Genomic DNA, 22,607 nt, shown 5'->3' with positions numbered 1-22,607 from the left:
GAGATAATTACATCACAGTCCTGACTAATTGACTAATTATCCTGGGACAGGAAGCACAGAGCATCTTTTTAAAGATGCTTATCACACAGTGGGAAGAATTTTGTAGCTTGCTGATTCTTATAACCAGTGTGGGGGGTTGTTGTTTATTTTTTTTTTTCAATATAACTGAGGTTTCTGATTGTTAGGCTACCACACACAACACAACATGAAGAAAAAGCAAGACTCCCTTTGACTAAGCTGTCTGCATACGTAACAATGCATAATAAGCAAAATTCAGAAGTCAGAATCTTTGGCTGTGACCCCCACAATCAGTGGGGAGACCTAGAAGTCATGTATTCAGGAAGAGTGAGGGAGTGCCTAATGTACTTGAAATTATTTTCATTTGCCTTCTGATCTCTAAGCTTGACTCTTTCCTCTCACTTTCTGTCTCCTCCTTACTTATATAAAAGTTGGGATTCTCCTGCATACATGACATCACAGTTTTCTGAATTTCCATCGATACTGTAAGCTCATGGATAAACTTATGTGAGTTCTGAATATTTTCCATTTGACTGTGAAGATTTAGTCACAAATACATCCTTTTATAATTCAATGCTATTTTTAAATCGGCTTGTTATGAAAAAATCCTTAAAAATACCTAAACAAATAACTCAGGTCATTATGATAGGACATAAGGTTAAAATCCATACATGTAAAATAAAGAAGAAAAAAGCCCTCTCTCATAGCACAAATGTGATTCTTTTAATTGACTCAAACCGAGGCTATATTGCCCCTTTGCCTGGATCTATCTACCTTATCTGGGTTTGGTCATTGACCATTTCCCCAGTTCAGAAAAGACCAACCTGCAGGCAACCATGTTCTCCCTTAAAGGGACACTGTCAAGTATTTTCATACTGCTGGCGTGCTTGTTTTACCACTTACCCTTCCTATTTCAGATGTTCTTTTCAGCAGAAATCTATGTCTTTCCTACCTGTTTTGTTCCTTTTGCTCCTTTCAGGGAGCAATAAACTACTGTGAGTCTGTACTACTGAAAAATACTTACTTGGTTGTGCTCAGTGTCATCACAGCTGTCAGCACAGTTCTGGGAACAGGATTTATTAGTTAACTTGTGCTCCCGCTGCTGGCTGGCTGGCTGGCTCTGCAGCAGCAGAACAAAAATACTGTGTATAGTCATGCAGGAAGAGCAGCTGTCTCTTGTTAAAAAACCCTGACGAGCAGTGGTGGATTTAGAAGAAAAAAAAATCTGGAACTTGGAAGGCATTTCCCCCACCAGTTAATAACAGGAAAGTAATGGTTTATACGTGAACTACTTGACAGCATCCCTTTAATTTTTCATACTAAAGAATCCCAAAATGATGAGGCACTCCTGGTGGAACAGAGCTACTATCCAATCCATCCTACAGCCACACCACAATTGCTGTTTATAACATATTTCCCAGGGATTAGTTCATCTACTTTCAAACATCTGTAAGCTTCTTTCCCTTAGGAAAATATTTCATAGCTCTGCGAGATCTGCTTACAGTATTATACAGCATAACAACATGTCATTTTATTGCAGTACTGTAACATGTCACAGTAATATGATGGGATGACAAAATGTAGCCTATGAAACAAACCCATTGCTGGAGTCAAGCAGAAGCATGCAGCAGTGTGTACGACAGCTAGCGGCTTGCCATGTGATATATGTATGTCAGCTAAATGAGATGCATCTTTGCCCTGCACCCAGAAAGGAGCACCTTGCTGTTCTCTATTCTTTTGACTTTTAACAAATGGTGTTTGTTTTCTGCACGTTGTAAGCACTCCTGGAACTCAGCTGTCATCTTCTCTCCCAAAGAAAACAAACTTAGTTATTTGAAAAGAGAAAATTAAAAGGAATTAAGAAGAAATCAACATCAACACCACCAGCACAGCAGCTTCTCCAAGACACGCTACTGGTAGGAAAGTTTTCAAGGACATCGTCTACCTGTTTAACCGTATGTGAGACTATTGTAATTTGCCTGTCAAGAGGAAAGGAGTAAAGGATACTGCTGATCTTGTTGATCTTTTTTCTGAAGGTCACAAATATTTCTGAGCTCTTGATGATCTTTAACAACCATCCTCTGTTGGAAAGCATAACTCTGACACTGTTCACTACACCACTGCATTACATTATCAACAGTAGTGCTCCACTCAGCACACAAAAGTCTTCTGTCAAGACCCAATAAAATATTTGGATGTTTAAAGCAGAAGCACCCAAGACTGTAAAACCCCAATTCGGTGGCTTTCCAACTCCAAATGTTATCAGCTTCATAGGCACTTGGGCTTTTTACCTTTAAATTCTCCAGGTTCTTCTTTGCATGCCAATAATTGTCTTTGTTTTGGTAAGGAAGAACAGTTCAATACTGATCATATACCTAAGCCGTGTCAAGATTTAGAGCAGAAGTATTTGTCTAAGTCTCCTTCAGAGCACAACCTGGTAGTCAAAATTAGTGCCTGACTCACACTGACTGCTTAAAACATCTCCAAAACCTAACTAGAGGCTTACCCTTTTATTTTAAAATTTAGCAGGTCTAAGTGATAATGATAACTTCTTTATATAACAACTGGTTCTTGGAGATCAAAATGGATTTAGACACCTAATTCTTATTTGTCCAGTCAGATATCTTTGAGGATATAGGTATCAGTTTTTAAAACACTCATGGAAAATGGGCAACAAGGTTTTTCACAGCAGACTATAAATTGTAGTAAGTGAGCGTAGGTTAAATTTGCATGTTGAGCTTTGTCATCCAGTGAGCAGACATTTATTAGGAAGGGAGTTTAAGGAGGCCTGAGTTCCAAGGCTGGCCCTCAGGACAGAATTTTAAAAGTCAGTAAATAAAACACAGAGAGCTGTTTAGTGAGTAGGTCACAGAGTCCTTCTCTCTGCTCTCTCCTGGTGAGCCTCAAAAAGGTCTCTTCACAGGGCCACAACGTTTTAGATTCTACAATAAGGTCAGTCCCTTGCCCCGGGCAAAGGGTCAAGAACGTAAGACAGCCTTCATGATTCTTCTGACATGAAGTTGAAGTGCTTAATTTTAGGTTACATCACGCACTAGACTTGTCTAATTTTTTTCAATGACAGTTGTAGTCTATGGCAACTCCACTGCCTTTTGGGAACCATAGTAAAACTAATGATTTATTACTATCACATCATGCCTCTTTCAAAGCAGAACCTTCTATATCAACAGGTACAGCAAGATATACATAAAGACAGCATATAAAAATATTGTGTAGAGGTAAAAGAGAAACTTTTTTCATTGCTACCTACTCCCACCACTTATCATTCCCAACCCAGTAACACTGGAAAGGTCTTTGACAGTATAATTTAACCATCTTTCTTACTTAATACCTCACTAATTCAGAACACATACAATTTAACTGCAAATTCACTCCAATAAAGATGGGAAAATTACTTGTGTTTTTTTTAAAAGACATACAGATACACAGGGTATGTTAAATTGTCTTCAAGATGTAAGAAACTTTATTCACTACATACGAGTTGTGGGTTTAAATTTTCCCCAATGCTAGTTAGAAACATACTTAGCTAAGAGAGGCATTTGATTCCAGAAAATTCTTAACTTCATCTTAACCAACAAATTCTGTTGCAAAATTAAATTTAGTTTTGTAACTATTTTCTAACTTCCATTCATTTCAAATCTCCTGATTGCAAGACCCTATATTGGAAATGTTTGGCTTCTGAGAGAATAAAAAATGTAGGAGGTATGGTGTAAGTTATTGAGTGCATTCTTTAATCTACCAGAAATACTTCTTTTGACTATCTAGAGACATACAGACTGTCATTCTAGAAATTAATTGTGCTCTGCCTCCATAAAAAGAGGATTGAAATAGTGGGTTCAAAATAAATTAATCTTCTCCCCTGCCTGACAACACAGAATCATCACTTCTAAATGTTTCTCATTATTAATATTCTATCAGAAATGTTAACAGCACTTCAAAGAGCCACCTTTCCTCACTCAAAGATGCAGAATTAGGACAGAATTTAATCCTGTTTTAAGCAGGGGAGTTGCACCAACGCTGAATTATCTTCAGTGTCTATCTAGTAGGGGACATTACATACATTCCAGTCTGCAAACACAAGAATTGGTTCATTGTCTTCCTAGACCCAAATATAGAACACAGATTTCCTAAATAGTTTACAAAGTACCAAACAGAAAACTTTATAGTAAAGATACTATAATGGACAATGCTGAAATGCTATGAAGCATGTATTTTGTCACATCAATGTACTTTGTCAGTATGAGATGAGGTGAATTTAAATGCCTAACTTAATATATATAAAAAACCAGATTTATTTTTTTTTTATACACAAAAGCTTTGCAAATAGAATGAGGTTTAGTATTACAGAAAAACAAAATTTGAAATGTGCTGAACTGAAATATGTAAGTCCAATTTTTGTCAAAAACAAAACCAACTGTTTGCAAGCAGGAAAGTGTATGTGCCTGCAAAACAGCTGTTTCTCATTTTTGCAAAAATAATGGTCGTCTTTTATGCCCAGTGCAAAATCATGAAAACTCATTTTTTTCCCCCAAGGGATGAATTTTCCTAAAATTTCACTGTGATATGCTACCACACGTTTATTAACATAAGTGAAGACACCTTTCTCTACATAAAATTCATGAATAATCACAAGAAGAATAGAAAATATGACTCCTAAGGGAAAATTGATATAGTGGCTTTCTTGAAAAATAATAAACTAGGCTTATTATATACCAAATTGATATTTTTTTTTTAAAGAAAACAAAGACCTTGAGTTTTTCTGTTAACTATCCACCATGCTTAGTTTTTACTTCCCTCCCTTATAACCCATCATTATACCTACCAGGCAGCATTCCTATTCACTGAAACAAAAACACTAAAGTAGAAGTGGAACTTGGAGACTGACTTAACTATTTTCAGTTAAACGTGGCCTCTGCCAGAAATACAACACATTAGCAAAGTGATTACTAGAGGTTTACATTCTGATTTTCCTGGATAAACAAAATTATTTAATTCCCAAGACTGCAAACATCTAAATGATCCCCTACTGAAAGTCAATGTTTACATTTCCTAAAATACTAGAGCATATTAGCTTCCTGCATACAATTTTCTCACCCTGAGATCTAGACAGCAAACAAGAATATACCACCAATTTTTTAATACTGCTTGTAAAATAGGAGTCTCATACTGCTAGATTTAGCAGGATTGTTTTAATCATGTATTTCTGCTTTCTGACTGAGAGACTTGTATTCATTAGCTGCTTCTTCCTGCTTTTGTATCCCGATTATTCCCATTTAACTGTGAAATATCTCAATCAGTAAGTGCTTTTGCAACTACCGGAGGTTAGCACTTACCTGCTGGATACCATACGTCCAGCCTTGCCTTATACGGTCCCTTGCCCACACATTGTGAGCATTTTCTGCTAGTTTATCCACCATAGCTTCTTGAGAAGGGGTCAGTTTGATAAAACTCAGATCCATGGGAGCAGGCTTATATCCACTCAACAACTGGTAGCTGTCAAAAAACACAGAACTTGCAGTTACTTTTCTGTAAGAAACAATTAATAGAAACCACAAGGGAAAGAAGTGACATGTATGCAATATATCTATATAAATAATCAGCCTTTGAACAAAGAATAATAATGCACTGACATCTGATTTTGTTTCAAGCTAACTGAACCTTGATGGGATGAAGTAGCTGGTAACGAATGCTACCCAAAATGGTCTGAACTAAAAACACTTTTGAAGTATTTTAGTACCTTCATATATTTAAAATAGTAGATTAAGAGGTTGCTTATCTAAATACTTACACAAACTCTATTATTGTTACCTCTGAGCACTTCACAATACTTATTAAATTCTATCTATCTCCTACAGAAGCAAGAAAATATATTCTTCTTACTACATATAGGGATGTGAGAGACAGAGCAGGTCAAATGGCTTACTCAAGATCACATATGAAATCCATCTAATAAAAATTTCTCTTTATGATACTTCATATCTTAACTATCCTTCAAATAAGAGAATTTTGAAATTTAAGCATAACTTCAGAACAGAGAGCAGCTTCCTCACTATTTTTAGTGCTCCTAAGAACAACGCAGTGTTTACTTTTATGAAGTTATTCCCATCAAATTAATTACAGTCATCTCTCACTTTACTTATGACCAAACCTTCAATAAAGATGTCATGCATATGGTGATGGATGCAGCACACGAGGACTTACTAACTACATTTATAACGCAAACCTACAACACTATACAGGGTGGACATTGCCTCCTTTACCTCAGCTGATGAGGGAACATGCCGGGGAAGGGGAGCAGGAAGAGAAAAGCAGTGCAGGGGGGGGACACACAGGGGGACGGGGGACAGGGAGGGGTTGTACTGGGTGTCTGTGCCCAGCTGCTGGTGGAGGGTGGGCTGCAAGGTGGCCTCTGTGAGGAAAGGCCAGGGCTGCCCAGTGCTGGGCACAGCTGGTTCCAGCTGTCTCCAAAACGGACCTGCCACTGGCCAAAGCCGAGCCCCTCTGCCACACTGGTGGTGCCTCTGGGAAAATATGTTTAAGAAAGGGCAAAACGCTGCACAGGCAGAGAAGAGTGAGGAAAAAAGTGCGAAAAACAGCCTGGCAGACACCAAGGTTGGGGGCGGCGGGGGCAGTGGGCAGAGGCATTCCAGGAGCCAGAGCTGGTGCCTCTCTGTGGCCCCAGCAGACACCAGGCTGAGCTGGTGGATGTGCCCTGAATATCCCTGAGTATTCCTCCTCCAGCATACTGACAAAACGAAGCGCTATTTTGGTCATAACGAAAGGGGTCTGTGGAAAACAAACATTCTGTCACTGAAATTATATGTGCTGGGGTGTTTAAAAAATGACTACTTTAAATAATTGTCTATTTTCTAAACAACTTTGTCATTTTTTTTGTATTTTCTTTATTTGGACTGACGGAGAGAAATTCAGAAAAAGAAACAGTATTTATCCCCATTTATATTCAAAAATATTCAAATACTTTACAAATCTTAATTAATTCTTTTCTGTGATAACTAGTATAAAACCCATTTAAACACATTATTGATTGAAAACAGTCAGTGTAAACAAGCAAGCATTTAAGGGGGATTATCATCTATAAACATGAGGCTAGACCTTCCTTCAAAATTACCACATTAAAAAAAAATGAAGTCTGAAAATAACAATTCAAGAACGTCAATCAAAATCAACCATTCATATAGTCACCAATCAGCAAATTGTTGGAGAATTAAACATGCCGATGGCAGCTGTGCTGTTATGTCCCACACGCTAGCTAATAGCTTCATGGTTACCTCTCAGGTAGCTGTGAAGTCGCTTCGGTGAGATAGTAATGGAAATAGTGAATCATAAAGAATTAATAGATTTGTCATGCTGGCAATTACTGTCCTCTTTTCTGTCACACTCCCTTGCACAATTGTTATGTGGTGCATATCAAAGCTATGAAAGCCAGAGCTATTTTGATATAAGAGCAGGGTCAAAGAGCCACGGGTTTCAAATGATGCCCATAATGTTGTCACAAAGGATATGTATACCTTATTTTCAGGATGCAAATGAATACTCATCAAGGATAAGTATCAGGAGATACTAAGGAAAATAACAGCAGCATACTGTGTGCAACCCATGCTGGAGAATTGTCTTTAGCTGCGGACCGATTACTAGTTACTAGTTGAAACAGGAGCTAAAAACCCAGTTCCTGCCTGGTCATCTGCTTATACGTGTTTCACTGGCCTCATCTTGCTCAGTATCTCTGCAGACCTTATATTAGTCATCTTTTTTTAAGAAGTAGTTAGATTTAACTGCTTCAACAGCACATTATCACTACCATTGATTTATCAGAAGCATTATGGTATTTTTATTTGTCTCGCCACTAAAGTTACAGAAAGGGTAGTAGATATGTTTTCAAGTGATCTTAAACCACGCTCTGCTCTCCTGATTCAAGTCTATGTGAACTGTTTTAAAAAAGACCAAACATAGCAGAATTAAAAAAATATATCCAAAACTTTTTTCTTTTCATTCCGACAAATATTTTTCCTTTCCTATTTTATTCAGACTTCTTTTCTAACCTATAGAAACACTGAATATTTAGAATTTATTAAAAGAAAGACTTTGAATATTTCCAGGGGCTATTTTAAAATAAGAGGTTATTAAAGGATGTTTTACTCAAAAACCTAAAGTAAAGTATTACTAGGAAAAAAATTCCTTACAGAAAGAGAATTTTCTTCAGCAAGTGTTGTATCTGCAGTACACATCAGCTAGTTGTTCAAAATGGTCCAAAAAACTTTTTTGTGGAATGATGCTATACTAGAAAAGGCAAATGTATAACACAACTGTCAGTTAAAAAAGTGATTTTCCCCAACTTGTAACAAATGGGCCTTCTGTAGGACTGACAAAAATGTAAACTTGTTCTTAGCATTTTACAATCTTCATTGTTACAACAAGATGGCAAAAGCAAAAAAAAAAAAAAAAGCAAAGAGTTGAGAAGACAGACAAGAATATACAAAGTAAGGTTGAAAAAGCTCTTAGAAAGTAGATGAGGTAATTACATTCAAGTGATTTCTGTTGCTTTTGGGACAACACATTTGCATCATGTACAGGAACAGAACTAACCAGCTAACAGGAAGTGACATCTCTTCTCCCATCAATAATTTAGTTTTTCACACACTACCTCTTGTAACATTTGGTTACAATTAAATCTAGCATAACTGTGAAACAGCAACTGTTCTCTCCAGGACCGTATCTCACAAAAAATGTGATCCAGACTTAGAGCTGCACAACCGTACCTAGATTGTGAAATCTTTTCTCCATTTTTGTTCAGCATCTGGATGCTATTGAGAATGTAGCAACATTTTTTTTTTCTTTCCTTATTACTCATTTTTTCTATCCATTGTATGTGAAGTATCAAAATTCTTGATGTGTATCATAGGACTTTCGGTTTCTGAAGTTATGACTGTTAATGGCTTGAGAAAGACTCAGCATTACCATTCTTCTTAAATTAGAAAGTATACTTTCTTCAGACTTGAGATTTAGCTGCAGCTTTTCAAAAGCATCAAATCTAATTTACTCGAACAATCTTGCAAATGCATATGCATTTCTGCCCAGGAAATTCAGAACAAAAATAAAGGCCTAGATATCTCTTCTTTTTAGTCTTACATGCAGTTATTTTGGGATACCAAAACTGAAGAACAGTTTGGGGGAATTTAAACTAATCCCTTGCTTTTCTTCTCATTCATTCTTGTGAGGTGACCACATCAGGGATTCCAAAACTGTGGTATCAGTGGTATGTAAATCAGTGCAGCGTAGTGCACATCAACGACTTCAGGGCACAGGTTCTCACAGCTACCTGGTGGTAAAGTATTACCCTGAAGTCTGCAGCAACCTTGCCAGAACGGGGCATGTGCTTTTAACTCACAACAGCAAAAAGGAAGACGTGCTTTAAGTAAACATGGGCTTGGGGTTAATATACTGGCCTTAGGGACACAGTGTATGGAATATGAAAGTATGGGTCAGTGAAAGGCTACTGTGAATGTATTTCTGCACAGAGCACATCCCTGGCAAGAGCTGTAAGTTGCTACTGGTGGCAGCAACATAGCAACTAGCACTTACCATAGCTCTCAGTCATAACCAAGGAAACTAAATTACTAATGTAAATTCAGGAATAACAGAACACATGGAAGTTCTTTCATACTGAAAATGTGACCTTTAGTTTTCTGGTTTTAAACACATTATAAATCATCCTTTATCCCGTGGGTTCAAATGTATGCTGGGTCATAGGGCTGTCACATCCTTATCACCAAATACAGTTCCGTGACTTTCAACTATGTTAAAGTTCCCATATCCTTCATTCCCAAACTGGGGGGCACACTGGTGCTAAGGAAGAAGCCAGGGCACCTTGGCTGGGCCATGAGACCTGGTTTCACAGTTGCAGCAGTGGAAGCCACTAAACCATACCAGCCTGAGCCCAGTCCTACAATGCTGTTGTCCATCGCTCACTCGGGAAAATAGGTCAGGCAGATACCCCACTTCAAGTCACTAGATGGCCATTCTAGGACTTTCAAAAGGGTTACCTTTAAGTATTTGCAGCACAGCAAAATATATTGACAAGTTTGCTGTAAAAATTCTTTACCAAGTTTCTGTAGTACACTCATGTATAAAAGAACTATGTAACAATGAATGCCAGGTATTTTCAATGGATCACAGAAAACCTAAACTTTGTCTACACACCAGGTCATAAACATCTAGAAGAAAAGGTGTAGATGAAGGTGTGGGTGAATTTCTGAAATGTATATGCAGACATGAATACCCAAGTACCAATAAAACAAGCAGTGTAAGTATCAAATTCTTATGATACAGTTCACTTAACATGCACTGCCTAACAAATACATGCATTTGAATTTCAACTTACTTCTTTGGAAGTTTCATTTTTTTCACTTTTTCTTCAGCATGTTCATCAGCAATTCCAACATGGCAGCCTAATGCCAGCAGGGTTCTAGGACACAGAATTCAGAGACAAATTACTGTCAATGTTTCTATACAAAGAGTTGCTGCTGCATATATATATATGGCACTATACAACAAATAAGGCCTATGGGAATGAAAACAATATAATATATGAAGATAAACATCAGCTTTTTTGTATGTGTAATAGCTTTCTGATACTGTTAAGAAAATGTCACAAGATGATCCCAAAACTTTTAGTAAAAATCTAAGTGGACTACTTCAAATTTGAACTATCACACAGTCTGTTTCATCTATATGAGGCATCAGTTGAAAGATTCCCTGCCCTTGAAATACGTATTTCTGCTTTACATACTCATTCAGACTGCTTTATATCAAAATCTTTTATGTTATGTTACTTACTTCAAAGCTGATGAAAGGAGAAAAGGCATGAAAAGTCACTTGTTATCCTTAGAATATGTTGTCTTTTCAAAGAGAGGCTGTTATTCAGAGATTTTAATTGGGTCTGGATTTTGTTAGGACATGCTACTTAAGACAGGACTGACAGCAGGATGCATGATAAGCATTAGGCCAAAACTGCCATCTTAATGTTCAGTATGGATGTTGCATGTTAATCCACGTCAGAGAAAAGGATTCAAGTTAGACACGGTGTGTCACGTACCACAGGGCTTCTACCACAGAGCCACTGACCCAGCCCCGACATTCTGGCCTGACTCTACAAGATGCAGCTCATTTCAGAAAACAGACACGCTCTACATAATACTGTCGACCCTGTTGTAAAGTTAATTGGGTTTCTGATTACTTCATACCTCTTCCTTTCCTTACAGTCACAGTACCCAGCAGTATAAATCTTAACTCTTAATTCATCTCCAGGATTTGATCTGTAACTCATGAATTATTTGTTCCTGCATTTACATTCAATTGTGGGTTATGAAATCTTAGTTTCTTTAGCCTAGGTGCATTACTTAAAAATTGACATTGAATTGAAAAGAAGTCCTGGACAAAAGTCAGAGACGACTTTGGAGTCAGATCAGAAGTTTCTCAAAATCCGAGGGTACCACCCATATCTTTGATTGAAACAGATTATACAGAAGAAATTAAAAGACTAAACCTTGGGCTCCATGCCCATTTTTCCCAATGTGGAAGAAAGCTGAAAAACAAGGGGTTTATTTGTTCTTGTCGCTAGTTAACACTATTTTTTAGTCTTGCTTTAACTATATTTACTGCTGTTGAGCTGACTGGGGCAAAAGGAGCATAAATATTGCTCTAGCAGTATTTCTTTCGGCAGATGAATCCTATGTTTCAAGTTGATTCTTACAAAATATTTTTAGTGTGAACTACATGAAGTAAATCCTAGTGTTATGATCTATGAACCGGATTTAAAATTAGACAGTAAAATCAGATAAGAGGCAGCGGCCACCTCCTGCGAAAAAAGCACTGCCTACTAAAAATACTCCATGCAGCTAAATTTCAATCACATAAATTGTACATGATTCCTATGCAGCTATCACCAGCACAAGTAAGAGAAGATACCTAACTGTGGAAAGCAGTCAAGAGGAGCTAACTCTTGGTAACCCTGATTTTTTTGTAACATAAGACAGGAATTTGAACCCTACACTATCTCCACCCAGACACAGCAAATTCTAAATCAGAGAGGCAGAGGAGGACAAAAAGGCATACCATACTGGTAGAACCTGAAAGATCCCTAAAACACTTCAAAGCTAAACAGGAAAACTAGAAGTGGCTGAATGCAGCCCTCAGCATAATATTGATACATGTAATTATCACACACAACTGAGTAAATATGTAGAAATGGGAAAGTCAGTCACAAAATAGTAAGCATGAAAAAAAAAAAGACAAGATCAAACTGCAGAAACAGTATGAGCAAAGCATATTTTAATCTCATGACATTTTCAGAGGTAACTCATTCCTGAATCTTGACATTTCATATACTGTATCATTTTTACAGTTCATAAAAGTATTCGATCATACTGAAAAATATACAGAGAACCAAGTATATTGAAAAGAAACAAGTAGATAATTAGAACTTCCTTGTTTTCTGCCTCTCTCATCTAGTAGAGCTGGCAGCAAAACTGGCAACAAACCAACAAAAACATAACCAAAAACAACTACAGTAATTCTTGATGTCTTGCAACTACTTCAAGCATACAGTACACAGTTTGATGCAAATTATAGAAATTATCACATATAGCTGACTAGAGGAAGTTTTAAAAGATTTTCTTTCCCTCTTCCCCATTCTCCCCCATTGAGGTTGATGGTTAGTAGACTAGAAACATCTAGCAAAGAAATAGTCAAAGTAGCTTACAATTCAAGTCATGACAGTATGAATCATCTAGAATGGATTAGTGCACTAATTTTTCCACCTTTACAAGCGTGCAGAAATGAACCGAGCGAGATACTCATGCTCTGGTCCCTGAACAATGGATGCCTACATCATAAATACATGATAGTGCAACATTGGAACTGTATACTTCAGAAAACAAGGACTAACACAAGAATGTAATGAAGACTGAGCTCAGTAAGCATATAAAATATGAAATACATAAAAAGACTGAATGCTTTATGTTTTGGATACTATCCATTTAATAAAAAGGCCCTCTCTAGAGTAAGTAATAAAATTACTAAAATAAAAATAATGCATAATTTATATGTTTATAAAACCAAATTCTTTTTTGTTTTGTCAAGGTTAGATTATAAAAGCGTTGGGTCCTGAACCAGTAATCATGTAAAGACTACTAAATTTGTTTACCATTTAGTGAAACATTAGCAGTGTGCATTTAATTCTGAAAGTGTGATTTTTATGATGCCTGAGTCATATTCCATAGATTATTCTAGCAAAAGATCCGACTGCAAGGCAAGTTAATGACATCATCTTTTGTAGTCTCATAAAATGGAAAGGAAGAAGCTATTCTGGATTCTTAGCACACTGTTGTGTGGCTCTCAAAAGCCTTCCTTGAAACTCTAATGTCTAGATGAGGACAAGTAGGAATTTACTTTCCATTTACTTCTGAATGCTTTATCTCCAAATAATGCCAAAATATTCCTCCAGAAACCATTTAACACTCTAGGGTCAAAAATATGCTTTTTATTGACTAATTTACTTAATGTGGGAATGGTGGATCAGTGAATAGTGCAGAGAAGCTGACCAGAGAAGGACACTATGATAAATTCTAGCAGGAGTGTTCTACCCAGCTTTCTACTATGAGGACATAAAGTCCTCATATTATGAGTGTAAACACTATATTGTACTATCAGTTTACATGGTAGATTTTTTAATAATATCATACAAATAGTCCCAGAAAAGTAATATCACAAGCAGATAGGCATCCTTTGTTAATGCTCTGAACATGAAAAAGCAACTGATTTTTCACAAGAAGGGGGAAAAAAAGAAAAATAATAGGTTTCAATGGATTGCAAATAGGAGTGATTTGAGAACCATATATACCAGCATTTATCAGTATGAGAAATATTTTAACATGTTGTCTACATGCAATGCTACATATTGAAGGAATTATTTACACTAATAGATAGAAAAGTAAGAACTCACACCTGCTTGACAGACAAAGCTGAGATGAGAAGTTGTAACTTTGTCAGCCAGATAACTAGATACCTTGAACAAATCCATTAAAATCCCACTGAAATTTTCTAGCACTAGAACTACTGGAGAGCTTCCATGACATTCTCACATCTAACCACTCAAAAGGAGGGAATGCCTACTACTGTTTTGTGGCAATATGCACAGATGACACTGAATTAGTGGCAAGGGGTCCTGAGCCATCATATCATTGTTAGCTACATTCAAAAAATATCTATTGATTGTCAAAGTGTGTTTTATCAATAACGAGAATTAAAAGCAATTAAACTGATTTGAATTACACCAAATAAGAAGCAAAGATTTTTTTTTCCTGAAGCTTAGATCTATTTCTTTCCTTCAAACTAGATGAAAACTGCCTGAGTTGCCATTTTATAATCAACATTACCACAATAAATCTAAAATTCCATAGATATTAAAAAGACTATCAAAGCCACTTTTAATGTCACATACATCATTCATTAATGTATCTCACTCACTTATTTTCATATTATTGCCCTCACCTACACGTCAAATTGTAATACACACGTCAAATTATAATTCTAAAAATACAGCTCCTTAGAAAACTCTTACTATAAGCTTCAAAAGTTCTAGCAACTTACTTCAGTGTTTCAAGTGACATTTGCAAGTTATAATTTCTTTCCTGTTCCGGTAATTTTGAGAACTCCACTAAGCATGGGTGTTGTCTTTTGTTGTCATCTCTAACCTGAAAAGACAGTAAAGGAATAAGTTTGTCTTAAACCCCAGAAATCGTAAAACAGTCCAAAACACAAAGTACTTAAAGCTGATCCTGTCAGAATTACTCAAACTGAACAACACTTCAAAAGAGAATGTATTCTGTATTCTCAAAGCATGATCATTCTGTTCAAGTAAGGCAGAATTTGCATTTGCAAATATACTTCAGATTTGCAGATCTTGAGTGGAATAAATGCTAATCTGTACATTTCATTATACAGCTGTTCACAACAGATATGCAAACTTCAAGAATAGTGCAATCTATGTTATATTTTGACCTAAACCCATAAAATAACAACTCATCTTCAGCACCATATTTGAGAAATTGTACAACCAGTTTGTATAAATAAGTTGATATCAATAGTACTGAAGTCCTCAGCTGACAAAAGTAATGATATAAAGAATAAATCTACCCTATCTCTCAATTCAGAAAATGTTTGTTTCTGAGCTGTGTCCAGTAGCATACAAGCAGAATACAACTGTTCAGCAGTCACAAATAATTGGAACATCAATTTCCTTTTACTGAAGTAGCAGCAGAATCATAAAGACTATAATTTACAAAATCCTGCATTTTATAAACTTAAAAAAATGATCAAAAACATTTTTAGCCTACATTATTTCCATACATTTTTAGTCTAATACTGGTCATAACTAGGAAGAGCATCCTGAGAATCTGGGATAACTAAGTGTTCTATTGCTCTCAGCTTTGTATCTTTATTGTGTCAGAGCTCAGTCAACAAAAACTACAAGATTATGTCTTGCTAGAAGGCTTGATAAAAAAAAATTAGTTTGCAGATATTAGCTGAAAGATCCCAACGAAAGTGTTAACATTTGCTCAGTTGAGATTACATTTTTATCCATATGCTAAAACATTTTTGTGTCCATCTTTCACGGACCATAAGCTCACCATTTATATCAACCTTTAAAGATGCAAAGTGAAAGTCAGTGAAAAATAACATTATTGACAAATTTTAATCAAGGAAATAATTCTGCTGGAAAATAGATTGTTAACAGTTGACGTAAAGAAGCCTAATTGTTATACTTTTTCCAAAGTGATCTTTATTCATTTGGTGAATATCTGATAATTTTTAAATTGATTTATCTGAAAGTAGATCAAGGCAGGACTTCTCAGTGAAGTGGTACCATTGAACTGGGTATAATCTGTTCTCAACAGCTTGATCTGTCGTCCATACACAGAATCAGATTTGACATTTGCAAAGCATAAGAAAGTCAGTAGCATATAAACTGGAATGAAATTTCTGACTTTCAGAAAAATAATCCATCACATTTAAACTCATTGCTTGCCCTGCATTTTGCATCAAATAAGAGCTTTCCTTTGGATATTTTAACATAAATGTCTTAAAATGAAAAAGCTCTAGCATCATGGCAATAAATCCATATACAGTATCTAAGATTACACTTAAATAAAACCATAATATCGGGACATAAACATTGAGTGTTAGAGCAGAGGAAGGAAAAAGAGTCATCTGCAAACTGTTACCTATTTATAGTTCCTCTCATTTCAAGTCCTGAGCATTAAATATAAATGAGTGGCCACAGAATGAGTATGAACATGGACTACTGAAAGCTGAAAATTATTTTTTATTTCTCTTCTTCTGTTTTTGCAAGTTCTGTGTTTTTCTATAACAATAACTTTACACTACTACTCAATCTAGTTTGTTTAATCTCATGAAAAATATCTCACATTTCTCTGTAACACTTCCGAGTAACATATTTATGCATTTTGATCTAAGCAGCTAATAATTATCAAATGGAACAGCAGTCATTTGTTTAAGTTTTGGATTGAAAAACATTTACAATCTCCAGGGGACGTTTATATTCATTGATAGGATTAATGTTCTTTGGACAGGCAAGCAATTCAACTGCAAAGCTACTTGATCAAAATTGTTAGCAGCTAAAATGAGAAACACTATTTAGCGGACACTAAAAATGTTTATTTGCAGAGTTCTCTCTAAGACCTCTGGTAATCCGCATTAATAAAGATTCAGTATTGTCTCCAATACGGACTACTTTAGATTTTCGCACAGCTAATTTAAATCTTGGACAGCAGGTGTTTTCCTCAGAATTCCAATGCTCATTGAATTTCTCCTATTAACACTTTTCACTCTGCAGCTAGAATACATAATACTTCTATTATATATTCAACATATTGTGTAGGTAGCCTTCCCACCCCCGATTTTTTTTTCTGACCACAATATAAAAATCTGCTGCCTTGCAAATTCATTATGAAAGTGGCAGAACTTGTGATACCTATCAATTCTTAATTTTTGTGGCTTTAAATGTAGAGCAATGTTTAATAGAAACAAAGATATGCAGATGTATCTGATGATTTCAGGTTGGACACCTAAATACCACTCATATTCAGATTTGTAATGAAGCCAGTTAAGAAAAATCCTTAAATTTTGCTAGATTAGCTTGTTATTTTACGTTTTCACATGTATAAAATGCAGTAGTATTGCATGCAACACCAGGTATCATTCCGGTGATACTACACAAAATTCTGATTAAACAGGTATGTAGGAGGGAATATAAAATGCAACAAAACAGTATGTAAAAGGGAATAGAAAATGCAATCTACAGCAGATACATTTTTTTTTAATAATCTGAAAAGACATATCTACAGATTCTCTGTCTTTTAGACTTTAAGCTTTCTGACTTGGTGAAAAAACACTACTAGGTACTAAATATAATGCAACTTGCCCTGCATTAAAAAGACACAATTAATTAAGATTAAAAGACTCATATGTTTGCCTGTAAATCAGATAATTTCTGTTTCATGCCTTCCCTCAGTACTCAGTAACAGTTCAGATAACTAAAAACAGCAACACTGGCTTAAACTGATGGAATCATCTGTAAGAAACCAATACAATAAAGAGGTAAGTCGCCAGAAGATTATCAGCATATACTTTGTCACATTCGAAAAGTGAGCACATCTAGCCATAGAACACTAAAGCCAGAGAAAAAAAGCTGAATAACTTAAAAGATTTAGCACCTGGTTTCATTCTGAATATAACTACATTTATCGCTGCTTAACTTAACTATATATGCTATATATTGTTTACATTAAAATAGTGTTCCACTGTACAATTAGATTCCAAATGCAATGGTACGCTAAAAGTTCCTGTAGATTACTTCACTGCTGGTATGATTATACCACAATTAAAATGTTTTGACACATTAGTTTAACTGGGAGTTTGTGTTTGATTTGGTGAGGAAAGCAACAACAATAAAATCCAGAGATCTTCTCTGTCAATCAGATCTTTTAAAATACTGTTGTATGCTGCACCAAATACAAACCCTGTGCCCAGTTGCATTAAATCTGTAATCTGAACTCCTTAGAAGACCAAAATCTTTTTAGTAACAAAAATGGAATACATATATGTTTCTGTACATGCATACATGTTTTTACATTTACATCTAGTATCTACTGTATGTTTCTATATACTCTTCACAGCCATTGTTCTTCATAAACACCACCATTTGGGACCCAAGTAACTAGCTTGTATACTTTTTTATGATTCATTTAAAATCAAAACCCACTAACCAATAAAATAGGCTGCATTTTCTATCAAATTCAGAAGCCAGATATTTTTTTTGTTCTGTCATAACCATTGAAAAGGAAGAAAGAGGTAAGAAAAGACCTTTGTGGAGCACCTAATACAGACATGAGCCTGAAGAAGTGAAGGAAGGAGAAAACCAGGTTTAATGGAATTTCCTATAAGCAATACTTATTTAAAATGAAAAATATGTTTGGGACTCGTGAAGGAGTTATGCCGGTCAGTACATGTGAGGAGAACCAAGAATAACTGCTTTTATTGGCTTGTTCCATCGGGCAGCTACACTTCTTGCCCAAGAACAAACAAGGTGAAAAAACCACTACATGCTTGCTGCACTGGCAGTTAGACTAGCTGAAAATTTCAGCACCAAACAGCTTTAATACCAGAATTTTGGTTCAGAAATACATGAGCACTGTTGGTCTCCACCTGCTTCTGATGGTAAGTGTCTAAAAACTTAGTAATTTTGGAAGGATGGAAAAGAAATGCAGTCCTATTAGCATGTTGAACCCAACGTACTGAGTAACACTATGTAATAGAAAATTAAGTTGGAAGATACATACTGGTCCATACTGCCAGCCAAGTTCAATCTTATTCATAACCCAAAGTTCATGGATGTTCTCTGCTAGTTTTTCTCTAATCCTTTCCAGGTGTGGAGGCAAAACAATCTAAAGAGAGAAGAAAGAAAGAGGCTATTACAAGTAAGTTGCTTGACAGTACCAACCAAACTTCCGTAACAGACAAACTTTGTACAAATCAGATGTCTCAACTAAACCTAAACTATAATTCAGTTCTTACTGACTAAAGTAAGCAAAAATTCTTAGATCAACAGATATACTTTAACCTACACGCTTCCAAGTTCGAGTTTAAATGTCAAGGGAAAACAGTTTTAAATCCAACACTTCCAAATGGCACAGAAAACATTCCTGGCATCTGGCTAGAAACTACTTAAAGCCATACTATTTTTCAGCTTAAAGAATGCTAAAAAACTCAACAACTAAGGTAATGCTGTGAAAAACACTTCAGGCAAATATAAACGTTCGAGAAGTGAACCCCCCCCCAAAAAAATAAAAATAAAAATTAGATGATCATGACAGGTGACAAGTGAAATCAGAACAGCATGTCACTGTCTCCAAAAGCTGAAATCTTTCTGAAGTGTGCTTTACCTCAAAAACCAGAAACTTGAAATATACAGTGCTGCAGATCACGGTGACATTACCCTAATTGTTGGTATTACAGAACAATAATTAAATGACACATCTAGAATTCTGTATTTTGTGCATAATGGCAACAAACTAGCAGGTTTGTACTTGTTTATGTGACTTTTTCAGGAATGAGTTCTTAAATTTGTTAAAACCTGAGCACATAGTGTACAAAAATATGTACCATCAGACTCTGGGCAAGTGTAAAATGAACTCATCTCCTGAGATCAGAGACTGAGCTCTTTAGTATCCAAGAATTACTGCTCGTTGCAACTATGTAAAACAAAAAAGCAAACAAAAAAACCCAACAACCCAACAAACCAAACTTCAATGCATGCCATTTACTGCCTACAGGGAATCAAATGCCACTCTCAGTAACCTGCAAGTCCAGTAAATAATTAGCGCTGAAGCTGGTCTAAAAGTCTTACCATAATGCAAAGTCTTCAGAAATTGTAATTAAACAGCAATGAAAATGTCTAGTAACAGAACACGAAGTTTTTTGCCTACTCTGATATTAAGGGTAAAACATTACTATAGTGTTAGTGAGCTGAAATATATGAAATATCTTGTGAGCACTGTAAGGACTTCACGCACCATTTATCAGCTTCTTGCAACAGAATGTGCCAACCAAATCTCAAGAAAAAACAAGTTTGAGATGAGCTGCTAATTCAATCAAATGTGAAATAACGTAGGCCTATAATATGTGTGTTTAAAAATGAAAATGCAATCTTTAAGATTCCATACCTGGCTAGTATCTACAGGAACTGGAGTGAAAGCTGCTTGTGACAGAGAGATAGTGGGACCCAGCAGGTCTCTTGTATAGCTACGATCCTGCTTGTACTCTCGGCTGTGCTCCACTTTCAGCTTCTCTTTTGGTAAGACAGCTTCAAAGCAAGGGGCATACCCAGGGGGAGGAAGGAACTTGAACTCTCCATGGCGACCTCCAAGCAAGAAACGTACCCTGTAAACATCAAAGTTACTTTAGATAACTGAGACACCTCTAGTATCAAACCTCATCAGTTTGTAAGCCTAAAAGTTATTGAATGCTACTTTTTTTTTTTTTTTTTTTTTTAAAAAAGGGGGGGGTGCTGGTGGAAGATTCAATGTTGCAGCTTCTTCGCATTGTTTACAGTTCACCTTTCTCTAACTAGTGCTGGAGTTTATGAAGCAGCAGGTGCAAAAAACATGGGGAAAAGTAAACAATTCTTCCTTTTAGTTAGTTTCCACTTCCATAAAAGTATTCTAAATCATGAGATCAAAAGAGAAGCCACACAGAGAGAGAATAATCAGTTCGCTTAGCACACCTATAAAGTAAGCAGCAGCCTTTCAAGTCTCAGAAGGCAGAGATTATAACCCAAAGTAATCAATTAACCACCTCTGAACTCTCTCCACTGAGGGGTTCTCCACTCTCCCTCATTTGAGAAATGAGCCTGGAAATTCCATGCAATACGGTTCTTTATTTTCTTGCACAGAACAGTAAATCCTTAGGACATTTTTTTTCCTAAAACGTATACTTGCCATGTTAGTAGAAACTCAGGGGAAAGCATTCGTCTATTCATTACAAAATGGTGACTTTGTCATGGGGTTTTGTTACTGAAAAATTCAGTGAATGAGGTGACCATGAAGTAGCAATGACATAATACCAAAAAATCTTCCCAGAACATCGCTATCCAGAAGGAATCAAAAAACACCTAAAAAACTAGCCTTACAACAGAATAATTTTGTGTCTTTTCTGTTTACTGAGTATCTTACATTTTTGTCAATGCTATACCAGAACACTCTCCAAAAACACTCAGCATACAAAAAATATCAGTCAAAAATTCCTCTCATGACAGATAAAGCATAGAGGTTTATAGCTTTGCATTTCACAGCATGCACGTCTATAGTTTTACCACACCGTATCTCCTGTATAATCCAAGGCAAAATCTTAAGAAGTGCACTTTGCATCTGGAATGAGAGGCTGGTATGGCCACTGTCTGATATCTCTTAGCTTCTGTGGTATTCACCACAGTCTTTGAATGATCCCTCACAGAGCACTGCTCTGTCTCCAACAGAAATCAGCTTTCAGCCTTTACCTTTGCCAGTACTGCTAAAGTTGGTCACCCTGCTGGAACATCACACAATTTTTTTTTAATATTATAGTCTCAGACTATTCAATACAGGGAAGCAGAAGTCTGGCACCTCAAGTGTGACTTGAAATTTTATAGAAAACCAGTTCAGCAACTAGAATACAGATTACTAAATTCATATTAACTCAGCCAGCTGAAAAGAAACTGTACCACCAACATTTCTTAAGGAAAGAGCAGATAATGCATCTTTAAATAATAGCTACTACCTCATAGCAAGTGATTTAGACCAAATACATACAATATCAAAGGCTGATGGTTTTATTCCCATATAAGTAAAATGCTGTCCTGGAGTGAATGTGTAGCAATGTGTTAGCTAAAAATTTATAAAGAATCTATTTCTAAAGTCTGTCTTTAAACCACCTGAATACACTGGTGTGCTGAAAAACAACAGATGCACTATCTCTTCAGGACTCCTTTGTAGTGCTCGCAATCCAGGAACTGGAACTGTGCCAAAGAAGCAGATTTCAGTAAGGGAAATGAGAGCAAAGACATCCAGGGAAATATTCAGCATAATCACATGTACAGGAGAGAAAGAAAAAGAAAAAAAAAAAAAAAAACAAACAAAAAAAAACTAGGAAAAAAACCCAACAACTTCATGGGATGCTAACTTTATTCCTGCAGAGAAGCTGACAACTGGGAAGAAGAGGCCATCTATGTTGAAATTTTCAAACATTCCTTGAACTGGCTGACCATTTATCCGGAAAGAGATGCTGGGGGCACTCAGGTCCAAACAGCAGCTAATAACATCGTCGGTTCTTAACAGATGTTGGTTGGGAGAATTTACTGTTCGTGCTACACAACCTATGGAAGTAAAGGAGACATTTAGGAAAACTTGTGAAAATCATACAGGTTTTCACAGCAGCCT

General features: G+C 36.1%; 1 protein-coding gene across 10 annotated transcripts in view; it reads right to left on the bottom strand.

The window, feature by feature from the left end:
* The window catches only part of RYR2 (ryanodine receptor 2), a 435,368-nt gene that overhangs the window by 176,903 nt on the left and 235,858 nt on the right, over positions 1-22,607 (bottom strand). For all 10 annotated transcript variants that reach the window (XM_040597875.1, XM_040597877.1, XM_040597881.1 and 7 more), the window contains 6 exons: positions 22,351-22,543; positions 20,358-20,574; positions 18,975-19,079; positions 14,704-14,807; positions 10,436-10,519; positions 5,370-5,529 (listed from right to left, as the gene is read on the bottom strand). In XM_040597875.1, the coding sequence (XP_040453809.1) occupies positions 5,370-5,529; positions 10,436-10,519; positions 14,704-14,807; positions 18,975-19,079; positions 20,358-20,574; positions 22,351-22,543 (863 nt within the window). The remainder of the gene's footprint in view (positions 1-5,369; positions 5,530-10,435; positions 10,520-14,703; positions 14,808-18,974; positions 19,080-20,357; positions 20,575-22,350; positions 22,544-22,607) is intronic.

This window comes from Falco naumanni, chromosome 6 (assembly GCF_017639655.2).
Source record: "Falco naumanni isolate bFalNau1 chromosome 6, bFalNau1.pat, whole genome shotgun sequence".
Classification (NCBI taxonomy): Eukaryota; Metazoa; Chordata; class Aves; order Falconiformes; family Falconidae; genus Falco; species Falco naumanni.
Note: the sequence above shows the minus strand (reverse complement) of the source record. Positions and strands in the feature narration are given on the sequence as shown.